The sequence below is a fragment of the Labeo rohita genome, chromosome 4, assembly GCF_022985175.1.
Source record: "Labeo rohita strain BAU-BD-2019 chromosome 4, IGBB_LRoh.1.0, whole genome shotgun sequence".
Taxonomy (NCBI): domain Eukaryota; kingdom Metazoa; phylum Chordata; class Actinopteri; order Cypriniformes; family Cyprinidae; genus Labeo; species Labeo rohita.
Window position 1 is genome coordinate 21,968,269 of NC_066872.1, and position 12,791 is coordinate 21,981,059.

The 12,791-nt window shown below is 36.1% G+C and overlaps 1 protein-coding gene across 1 annotated transcript in view; it reads right to left on the minus strand.

Annotated features, from left to right (window-relative positions):
• LOC127164027 (potassium voltage-gated channel subfamily A member 1) overlaps positions 1–8,744 on the minus strand; it is a 29,514-nt gene extending 20,770 nt beyond the window's left edge. Inside the window, exon 1 of the mRNA XM_051107665.1 lies at positions 5,917–8,744. Within this exon, the coding sequence (XP_050963622.1) occupies positions 6,924–8,567 (1,644 nt within the window). The 5' untranslated portion in view covers positions 8,568–8,744 and the 3' untranslated portion in view covers positions 5,917–6,923. The remainder of the gene's footprint in view (positions 1–5,916) is intronic.
• Positions 8,745–12,791: the final 4,047 nt, after the last annotated feature.

Sequence of the window (12,791 nt, forward strand, 5' to 3'; positions counted from 1 at the left end):
TTCAAGCTAAACCACCTAGAACACTGTAGCATTTGCACAACAACATGCTAAAAACATTAAGAACACCATAGCAATGATTTAGCAACACCCTCAAAACTACTAGTCATACCCTAACATCATTTTAGTGACATAATTTTATTTTTGCCTCCAAAAGTATAAAAATCTAGTAAATGTCAATCTATTATTAAATTACATGTCAATAAATACAACAAATAATGCTCTGCTGATGCTCTACTAATATTCTCACTGTAATCCTACAGTGATGCTATAAAATGTAATTAGGGCTGGGCGATATGGCAATAAAGATTATCACAGTAATTTGTTTTATATCACTTGATATTGATAATTAGCAAGATAAAATTAAAATCTGTATTTCTTTCAAGTTTAAAGGCAGATTTTTGCTCCTAAGTGGAAGTTATAGAAATCAGACCATTAATGTGGTTTTAAACTACTCTTTTTGGTCAGAACATGACAAACACTTCATGTTTTTGAATTCTTTACACTTTTCCAGTCATTTTTATTTAACAAAATAAATGTCTTTTATTTTATAAAATTAATTTCTTAGTTTCTGCATGTTGTAATGAGTGATTATTTCAGGTTTGTCTTGCCTGACTTTGATGATGTGTGCGTTATTTTGTCTCTTAGAAATGCACATTTAACAGTGGCTTGAATTGACAGTAGTAGCAGCCTGAGTTAGGATGCAGATGTTAATTTATGTCATTAATAAAAACAGTAACATTTGTAAAAACTGTAACAACCTCATTTTAATATGGTGAAATGTAATTATTCTGTTTGAGTTTTATTAAAATTCACCACTGGTCTTCTACAGTAACATGCATTTAGGTATAGTACCTCAGTACCATGGGAAAAATAACTATATGGTTTCTAGGTATTTGTATGAAAAACAGTAGACTAAATACATTTAGTATAAATGCACAAATGCTATAGCTTAATCACAAAACAATAAAATAAAAAATACTGTAATTATATTCCATTAATTCTTTAATACATGTCTACATTAATAATATAATTCCATATGAATATCCCACATTTCTGACACAATACCATGGTGCAGTTAGTGTTAGTACAGTAAATCCACAGTAAATGATGGCAATTTGTAGATTGAAAAGCCTTCTGTATCGCTGTGCATAGTGTTTCTCCTGTTTGTTAGCACTGTTTCATTTGCTTTTTAACTAGTTAAAATCACCAAGTCATTTGTGTTCTACGCCGGATTAAAGCACGTCACTCTGTATCTCGCAGCGCTATTTAGTGTTCGCCACAGCTGCGGGAACTAGGGGTGCTGAGGGTGCCTCAGCACCCCTGCCAACTTCTGTTTGACCACATTGAAATTTAAGATGACATGGCTTTTCTATGTTTTTAATTTTCCACATTTGTTCATAAAATTACTCTAAAGCAGTGGTTCTCAACTTCAGTCCTCAAGGACCACTGCTCTGCACATTTTGTATGTCTCCCTCATTTAACACACCTGATTCAGATCATCAGCTCAATAGGAGAAAGATCCATAAACTGAACTGAGTGTGTCAGCTTCAGAAACATACAAAATGTGCAGAGCAGTGAGCCCCGAGGGCTGGAGTTGAGAACCACTGCTCTAAAGATTATTTTGTTTTCATATGTTGTTGACTTTTGGATTAGAGAGCTTTCTGAAGCACTGAAGCACTGTCAATTCTTTGTAAAGCCTCTTTACCATGCCAGTAAACTGAATCTGTCAGTCGCGATAGCGATGCAGATTTTCTTCAAACAGAAGGAACATGCACAGCTCGACCACAGACTGTCTCTGTTCAGGGTATGTGAACAATCACCTATATATTTTAAAATATCGCCTTGATCACATTGAGCCAATATTTATTCTGTTGACTTTCATGCAACTGATCACACTGTAGCTAGTATTATAAAATACAAAAAATAAAATGCTTTCTCTGTGTCCAGATTTGGCTGCAATAATAAAAACTGACACTTCAAATCAACATTTAAATGTAAACTTTTCCTTAAAGTAATCACTAATAATGTCTAAAATATATCCAAATGAATAAATTAATACAAGAAATGTGCTTTATGGCTTATGTTGTCATGCTCTCTCTCTCTCAGCAAATGGTTATGTCATTATATATAGTCTAGTGGTTACACCATGGTATTACTTTATTTATTTATTAGCAATGGTAAGATTCACAGATTCTCACCGGTGCCTCGGCATAAAAGTTAACAATGCCATGCACTGATTTAATAAGTGTGCATCGGACACAAGTTGACATTTGTATCGCGATGCATTGTTTCTAAAATTTTCGCATTGGAATAAAATGATTTATTTATATATAATTATCAGTAGATGTGCTATACTTTTATTATTTAGAAAGTGACCAATAATTTGTGACCCATATTTAATATGTAGATTGATTTCTCCTAATTAAACTGTGTCTCAAGCACGTTCTCTCATCACCACTGCTGCTACATCAATATGTCGTATTACAACACTACGAAGACTGAGGCATAGAATGTAGATTAACATGGCAGAAGCAGAGCTGCATCTTCCACCAAATAATTAAAATGAACCAAAGCAATGAAAACCTGTGAATCTGTGATAGGAATGTGGGATGTTCCCAAATAGTGAATCCGTCTTCGGAAAGGCACAGAAAACGAATGCGTTGTACGGAGCCACTTAAGGAACATGGTTAGCCACTTGCAAAGCTGTAGCCTGTTACAGTAAATATACCGTATGTACATTACAATACATTACAGTGCATATACCTTCACTTACCACATAAAGAGAGAGGAGAAATTGAGAAAGAGAGGAGAGATGAAAAAGGAGAAATGGCTGATAGAACGATAGCGAATGATTTTCAGATCCTGAGCACCACTAACAAACATCTAATCTTGTAAAATGTATGGTACCTCTGCTCCGTGTATAAACAGAGCATGTGTGATGGAGAATCTCGAAAGTGAAAGTAAAAAGCGAGCGTGCATTCAAAAGCGATTTCAATGCACCACATATTAATATCAGCTCCCTGATGCCTGCAGTTTATATAGAGTATAATTACCCAACTATATAATTGCGAAAACCCAACTATATATTGAAACATATATTTTTTTAGGGGTACACACCATTTCCTTTCCGAATATGGTATTCAGATTCGGGAACAACCCTAATCTATACCATACTGAGTTGCATAGCATAGTATTTTTTTTACATTACATAGTATCACATTGAATCGCATTGTCTTGAATTGAATTGAAATCTGCATCGTATTAGGGGTAAATCGTATCACATCGCACCGGTAGCTGGTTCATATGTATCTTGAATGTATCGTATCACTGGCTATGCATCGAGATACGTATCGCATTGGGCTCAGTTATGGAGATGCAGATGTCTATTATTTATTGATTAAACTTTATTTTATAGTGCCTTTAAAGCACTCAAAGCACTTCACAAAAAAAAGTAAAATAAATAAATGTAAATATAAATAAATGTAAATAAAAAAACATGGAACAAAATGAAAAGCATCACAACTATTTGTGATGCTACAATATAAAACAAAACAATAACAAAATAACCACATAAAACAATACATCATCACTGCAGCACTCAATTATCTTATGGATAAACTATTTGATACTATACTAGTATATCTACAAAGCTGCTGTTTATTGATTGTGACCTTTTAATGCCTGAGTGCTTTGAAATGCATTACATTCAAACTTTTTTGTAAAGCAACAGGGGAAAATTTTTTTGGTTATAGCAGTATAGAACATGTTACTGTACATCTTTTTATATAACAGCAAAGGTCTTTGCTGTTTTTATAATGTAGCACTGAATCTTGCTTTGAACACCATTACAACAACTGCTCTGGGTCACATCTGTCCCCATTTAAAGCCTAACCATAAAGTTAATTTTTATTTGAAGAAGAGGGTCTGAACATGCCAAAAATGTGATGAGCTTAGACTATCCGCTTGAACCGAATATAGCATGATTAGCTAGCACACATCAAAAACAGACAGTTGTTGACAGTTGACATATTTGCCATCACAAGGCACTTCAAGAGCTTAAAGATTATTGCTTTTCATCGGCCTACTATGTCACCAAATCTCTTCTAACACTCATCCACATCATAACATTGTCGGAGAAGCAACTAAAAACTCACAAGCCTATGAGGGCCTAATGTGGTTTGATTTCTAACATTATAGAATGCATAATTTAGGATACTCCGTAGATCAATGTAAATGTTTTAATTCCTCATGATATCTGGAATATTCAAGCAATCACCTGTTGAAGTGATCGACCTTGCAAAAATGTTTTGTAAAGTAACCTAAATGTGATATGTCATATAATGTCAAAATGAACTGATCAAAAAAATCAACTAAACCAACTTAATGACAAATCAAAAAATTAAGAGTCACAGGAAATTTTCTGTGAAATTTTTCTATTGAAATAGGAAGTTCATGGAGGAGTAGATGTACCTCTAGCTAATACTGTAGATATGGGCTAAAAGCCAAGGGGTCTAAACGATGTCTCTGCTGCAACTTTCACATTTTACTGAGTAATTAATGAAAACACTACTGTTAGCTCAGTTCATTCTGAATGTTTGTAACCTCACAGATGAAGATCTTCTTGCAGTCACATATCTAACAACATGTCATTTTGATGTGCTTACGACATTTTAATGCTATCAAAGTATTTATTCCCGTCAGTCCTGACCTACATTACCCACTGTCTAGTTGCAGCTGTCTTATGTATCTAAGCAACCAAAACAAGTATGCAGTACACACACTCACACACTTTCTCAAAGGTTATGTGATATAACCTATAACGGGCATATCTAATCCTCTGTGAAACAGGATATGTCACTTCTCATAGCACTACCTTGTCTGTGATCGCTGCCACAAACACATGCTTATTTTCTGGTTCCTGGCACCTACACTGCCCTCCGAAAGTTTAGAAACACCTTACAAAAGTGGGGGTTTGGACAATATTGGCATGAATCCTTTTTAATTCCTGATAATTTTGCACTGATAAAGGACAACACAAACTACGAAAACATATTTTATTACATAAACACTTTATAGATAGAAAAAAACTTACATTTTCAATTCATCAAAATATCCATCAATAGCAGCTATTACAGTGCTGCATAATCTGAGCCTAAATTCATTGTATTGTAAACTTAATTGGCAATCAACTGTTGAAGTTATTAAGGTGTGCTGACCCAAAAATCTTTTAAAAACCTGGGCCAAGTTTAAACCAGTAACCAGGCATGTATATATTGCCATTATTATGTAATCAAAATGAAAATTATTATTGCTGGTCTTCAATGATAATGTTGAGTTACTTTAATGTATTTGCACCAAAAAATGATAAGGATTTATGCTGATACTGTCCAAAACCACACTTTGCCAGGGGTGTTTTCAAACTTTTGGAGGGCAGCGTACTACAAACTCATTCTCCTTCAAGCACTTGCATACAGGATCATACAGTGTTAATAATAGAAATTAACTTACAAAAACACTGGCTTTCATTTTCTCTATGACGTCATTTGACAGCTCAACAAGGGGGTTCGGTGCCTTGAAGGTGAAAAGAGCGCTGTTCTTTCGCAATCCCCACCTTCAATTCCTGCTGGTGCAGGAACCACACCAGTGACCTTCAGGTTACAAGCCCGACTCTCTAACCATTAAGCCATGACTGCCCCAATTCTAATGTTTTTCAATGACTTTATATAATTATTTTTCTTCAGACTTCAGTAATTCCGTGCACATTTTTTTCTTTTAACATGTTACAAAAATTTTATCATTTTTTGTGTCTAATAGGGTTAAATGAATGACCATGAACACAAATGTATAATGTACAATAACTGCAATTGAGTAAACAGACAAAATGTCAAACAGTGAAGATTTAAAAAGGTGACTGACCTTATATGAAAATGGATCACTGGATTGTCTTCAAGTTCTCCTCCTCAAGTTTCAGTAGATCATCAGGGTTCAGTCATTTGTTGAGGTTTCCTTGTCCTTTACACAGTCATTTTTGTTTGAATCCATTTTTCAGCAAAGCTCTGTGATGTGATTTGCTCTGTAAGTCAACAAGGCTTTATCGTTGTGAATTCGGAAGCAAAATAACTTAAAGTTGTCCTTTTCTTTGAAGTGCTTCCTAGATTTCATACGCCATTGATTGATAACTTTGAGAGTGAAAAAAATATTGCTATAAATAAATTTTAAAATACTGATAGCCACAAACGACACATAAACAGTATTTTAGACTAACTATGAAAGTGGTATTGATCGAGACCGTAAAGACCAAACAATTATTTTACAAAAATATGTACATGAGTTTTTAAATAGTATGTTTTGAAAGAAGAAAACCTATTTTGGCTTTTTATTTGGGCAAATATGACAGCAGTAACAACAGTAAACAGATGAGGTCGTAAAAGAGTTAAGGCCTGTGATCAAAGCATCACAGTTGTTCTTAATTGTTTTCATCATTTTGTGTGTTACTGAATATGAAATTATAAAAGTAATGCTTAAAAGCTGCTGATGCCCAAGAGATTAACAGATTAAAATGTGCTTTAAAAAAATAACCGCAACTTTCCAGGATTTTAACAGTGCGATGATCCTTAGATTATACAGAACCTGGGTGCATTAACTTAGCATGGTGGATATGGACTGACTATAAGTTTCTGTTTCTTGAGAACATTTAATATAATGTTGGTCTTCTTAAACAAGTTTTCCTCCTCAATGTGGTCTCCAACTCTTGCGTTTGAAGATTTCTTCAACACATTAAGTTCGTCACATGGACTGGAAGGGCCACCACTATGCTCTTCTCTGAAAGATGCCTACTCCTGGTCAGTCTCCCTGAGATAGAAATAGTTGAAGACGGAAACAGTGATGGGCACCGGTAGTGCAATGGGATAGAGATGGACGAACTAGAGGTCAGTTTCTCTGGTGTCCAAGCAAAACGTATAAAGGGAGCGTTTAATATCCATTCTGCTGTTCGCTTTCATGTTAGTCTTCTCAATAGGAATGTTTGTATCTTCATTGTGTTCTCCATCTTTTGAGTTAGAGGTTGATGATTTCCTCAACCCATGAAGTTCATCACATGGGTTTGAAGGGCCACCATTATTAGGCTCTTCTCTAAGAGACGCCTGCTCTTGGTCAGTTTCTCTGTGGTAGAAATAGTTGAAGTTAGACACAATGACAGGCACCGGTAATGCAATGGTCAACACCCCTGCGATGGCACACAGAGAGCCCACAATTTTGCCCCCCACAGTCACTGGTCTCATGTCACCATACCCAACTGTTGTCATGGTCACCACAGCCCACCAGAAGGCATCTGGGATGCTGGAGAAGTGAGACTCAGGTTCATCTGCCTCAGCGAAGTAAACAGCACTGGAGAATAATATGACACCAATGAAAAGAAAGAAGATCAAGAGGCCCAGCTCTCGCATGCTGGCTTTTAGAGTCTGACCCAAGATCTGAAGCCCCTTGGAGTGTCTAGAGAGCTTAAAAATGCGAAATACCCGAACTAGACGAATGACCCTCAGTATGGCCAGTGACATGGCCTGCTGGCCATTATTGTGCTCCTGACCCTGCTGCTCCACCAGCTCTGTGCCCAAGGTGATAAAATAAGGCATGATGGACATGATATCAATGATGTTCATGATGGTTTTGGAGAATTCAGACTTACTAGGACAGGCGAAGAAGCGCACAAAGAGCTCAAAGGTAAACCAAATCACGCAGGTTGTTTCAATGATGAAGAACGGGTCGCTAAAGGTGAGCGATGGACGCTCTTGAGTACCATTGATAGCGCGACTAGTCACTGGAAGCTCTCGCTCGTCGCGAAACTCGGGTAAAGTTTCCAAACAGAAAGTTATGATGGAGATGGTTATGACGATGACGGAGACAATAGCTATGCCTCGTGCAGGACTAGAGCTTTCAGGGTACTCAAAGATGAGCCATACCTGTTTTTGAAACTCATTCTGTGGCAATGGTTTCTCTTCTTCTTTGATAAAGCCCTCATCCTCGCGGAAACGGTCCATTGCTTCTTCTCCCAGCTGATAAAAGCGGATTTCGTCGGCAAACACATCGATCGACACGTTAACAGGTCGTCGGATTTTCCCGCCGGACTGATAGAAATAAAGAATTCCGTCAAAACTCGGTCTGTTGCGATCAAAGAAATACTCGTTCCTAAGGGGGTCAAAATACTTTATTCTCTTGTCCGGGTCTCCCAGCAAAGTGTCGGGAAATTGGTTCAGAGTGCCCAACTGTGTCTCGAACCTCAGTCCGGCGATATTGATAAGAACTCGTTCGTTGTTTTCATGGTCCATATCCATGTCCAGAATGTCCTCATCAAACAAATGGGGACTGTAATAATCCACCGTATTCTCAGTGGAGCCCATCATTGTGTTGTTCATGTCGTTCATTTTCCATGAGCTCTGTTGTGGACTTCTCGAGTATAGTTCTTTATTGTGGACCAAGCGAGGATGATCCAACGAGTTTTGGTTTTGGTAGGGTTCTCCATCACTGCCTCCATCACCCCGCTTGTCAAAGCTCACCAAAGCTATCTCCATTTCCAAGCCATTAAATATTCATTAATATATTACCTGTAGAATTCAAAACAAGAAGACCCTCGTATATCCACACTCGTCGTTTTCTTTGCCGCTAGATCGTTCTGCTGCGGATAAAGATGTGTACTATAATCCAAACATCCTCCAGTCACTCTGGTAAATACATGTGTGCGCTCTGAGTGTAAGTACTGGAGTGATTCCCAGGCGACTCGGTTCTGTTGAACAGATTCTTTCAAATGATCTGGAAACGCGACTAGAAACCTAGAGTGGTCACACAAATGAACTGAATCATTAAAGCAAACCATTTCGCTGAAATTAATTGTGTGTGGAGAGAAAGAGCCCTATCCCTCTGTTCAATTTGGGTATTTATGTATTTTTCTACCCTAAATGCGAACATGTCAAATCCATATTTGTAAGATTTTGGTTTGAGAGTTCACTAAAATCGACATAAAACCTTCAGCAAGCACCACAAAAGGGTTGCAAAAATGAAGCATTAATAAAATATAAATAATCACTGTCTGTGTTGCAGATTCTTTCATCATGCTCAATAAGCTTTTTATTTACACAGTATAGCCTATGTATGAGCCTGCACGTTTTTTTATAAACAATGGTATGTTTTAAAACGGTCATCACTTGCAGACGGTGTTAATATAGCTTTTGTTAAAAAAAAATCCTTTTTCATTTAATTTATTTCTGGCATCTAAATTAGCAAGCATTCACACATGAGTTGACAACATTTTGCCTCGGACTAAGTTGCATCACCACAGTAAGTTCTCAGTAAGTGTGTGTGTTTGGATATGTGATTTTCTGACGTTATTTTAAGAGACAGTGCACATATTCGGCTAACTGAGCACAGATGCATTACATGGATGATTCGTGTAGGTGCATCAATTAAAAACTGACGGTCATAATACTCAATTCACAATACATGGTATTTTATGAATAAAAACGTTATTTTACAAAAAATCATTAAGGGCGGGACAGTTACACTACCTAGATTTTTTTAATAATAATAAAAAAGAATCATTGTCTGTATGATATTTATTTATTTGTTTGTTTGTTTGTTTGTTTATCTGTAGGCCCAATTTACCTGAATTCACATTATAGCCTACACATCAAAACTGTTTTACAAATGCCCTGCACGTCTTGATTTGTTTTCAGAGGTTTATGTGGCTTTATTTATACTATTACTACAGCATCCTGGCTATAAAGTACCTGTATGTACATCTATATATTGTGTTTGGATGATTTCATCATCTTAACGTTTTTATACTGAGATACCAGAAAACCAGAAAATCCAGAGTCTCTCAGTCACGCTGGGCGAGACATGTCCCTGTTATCATGAGGTTTTTTTTTAACTAGGAAGCTGTGAAATCTTACAGAAGTGCTTTATCCCTCAAACACTGCCTCATTTGCCCTCTCCATATGCTGAACAATCTGCCTGTGCAGAAATAAAGCACAAAGACTGCTGCTAAAAATGGTAAATGCTTAGAATGAGCAAGTTAAGTGTAAGATGTAAGGAGAGAGCTTAAGTGTTAAATGAGTCAAGCAGGTACCAGGTGACGGAGAACTGATCCCGGTGGAGTATTAACACTGAATAAGGTGGCTGAAAACCTGCTGTTGCTTCTCTTATTGTGCTGCTTGATCTCCTACAGCTCCTGGCAATCGCTGCATTCTGTGATAAAATATGACTCAGATGACCTCAATCTTTATTCACGCTCTAAGATAATCTCTGGAGCTATATAAAACAGTTTAAAAATAAAACTGAAGGCACCTTATTCTCTCTGTGTGTAGTTTGTTTCTCCCATCACTTGTTAGAACAGACCTTAAAGTATTTTGACCCCTAAATGAAGGTCAAGCATTCACTTAAAGTTATATATTTTATAAAGCACATCGCATAATGTATTTATTATGTAAGATTGTGTAAATACCAATAAGACACTTAAGATGGTGCTATATTGTGAATGAAGTCACTGCATTCTGTGTTTAGACATGATTATATTCACTTTAACACAACCTCTCACACATTATTACATAATAATATGATATTTATTCAAAACTAATCAAAAGTCTGTGTTTGTGGGCTATGTGGGCTACTAGGTGTGGGCTATCACCAATTTTATTTTCCGTCTGATACTAAGCACAGTCTAAATGCAAAGGCCATTATTGATACCAAAAGCAATACCTCTATTATCATTATTATTGTTATATGAAGATAAAATCAGTAATTATATCTATTTAACTGTCTAGCTAGCTATTTTTATATATATATATTTAATAAGTGTAAACTGCAAATTATCAAAACTCTATATTAGTTTATAATTTATTAACTAGAAGGGTCAGTCTAAAATTGTGGGTACATCTCATGTCTGGTATTCACCTGTCCGATTTTGTAAAGTTGCTTATTGTACTCTGCATGAAAATGACCTCAAATATAAATTAATGTAATAGTTTTGCCTTGAATTAGATTAGGCTATCAAGACATTTGGGTGTGCGCTTCAAAAATAATAAGTGTTTATTGTGATATAACTTGTTTTATTTGTGTCCAAAAAAACATTGTCAACTAAGTTACCCCCCAAAAGGAATGGTTTGTCCCATAAATTTGCACAGTATTATGATATTTCCTCTAGAAGCACATGGATGAAACACTAGAAGTTATGTTCCCTCTCTTTCCCCTAATATTAAACTAGCAAACCTGTGTCAAGAGTGGATTAATTGACTGTCAACAGTGTTACAAAGGTATTATTGCTGCAAATTTTAACAAGACAACTAAAACTAATGTTTTGTTTAGGAAAATATATGTCTAAACATAACATATGCTTAGTAGTTCTAGGCTTCTATGTTGAGTATAGGCCCAAAACACTAAAAATGTCAGTTAAGTTACCTGTCAACTGTGTTACTTAGTAAAGATAACATGGTTATCATGGTTATCAGCAGCAGCAAACATAGATGGTATTTTATGCACATATTCCTACAGATCACCTTTATTTTTATAGCACTTTATACAATATAGATTGTGTCAAAGCAGCTATGTAAGGTCATGTTTGGGTTTTTGGGAAACAGCAAAAGTTTTTTTTTCTGTTTTTAACATTGTCAAATTCTAAATGTAACTCTAATTATAGAATGAATCAGAACATTACTATAGTTTCAAATGATAGAACCTAAAAAGAACATTCCTAGAATGCTAAGAATTGCTTCCCAAAAAATAACAGAACAGAACAGAACAGAAACCATGTGCACTAATGTTAATAGAACAGGGAGTGTTTGCTAGGCTCCCTCTGATTTTTTCTACTTGAGCAGCTGTTTTACATCAAATTTACTACCGAAATGTTAGTGATTTATACACTGTTTGATCTTTTATTTTCTAGTAATTTTCTTGTTTTATTTTTATACTATTGATTTTTGTTTGAGGAGGCACTGCCAGTCTGCCCCCATATATTTACACAGTGAAGAGCTATAGTCTTCTGTTGCTTTAACTTCCTTTAGGCATTCTGAACGAGCGGTAAGTCAACAGAGGTTTAAAGAAGGTCTTTTTCTTGTTTTAGCAGGAGCTGAGAGTGCAGCAGATGCCGAGGGCTGAAGTCGAATGCATGGCTTTTGTGAGAGACTCTAATCTGCACACGTGACACAGCTCTTCTCATCTTTGCATTAACCGTCATGAGAGTGTGCCCAGAGCAATAATGCCAGTCTTCAGTGAGATGCAAATGCAAAAAGACGCAAGCTCTGGACATGATGGAGAGATGACTACAGCTTGAATGATGGCTGCTTCCTATTTATGTATGTCCTATTTAAAAGCTTTGAGTGCATTTGATGAGAGTGATGGTTTGTATGTATCTTTGTCTGCTCTTCCAGCTTAATCATGTGAGAATCTGCATGTTCTTGACTCATATGAAGGATTTGTCCGCAGGCCTGTGCTAATATAAAAGCATACAACAGCAGCTAATGTGGCAGCGTAATTGGCCTCTAGCTGCATTACAATTTCATGCACTAGATACAACATTTTCTTATCGGATGCATCTTATTCACCAACCCCAAACACCATACCTACACTATTAAAATAGTATTCCTATGCTTAAAAAATACATGCAATCACATTGTAAAAAATACTGCAAAACTACAGCAATTTACTAAATTAATTTACTAAAATAAAAATGACTTTGACAGCAATATTTTCACATTGCATTTATTTTTATACAGAGTGAGTGAGTGTATGTGTTCATACAGTAT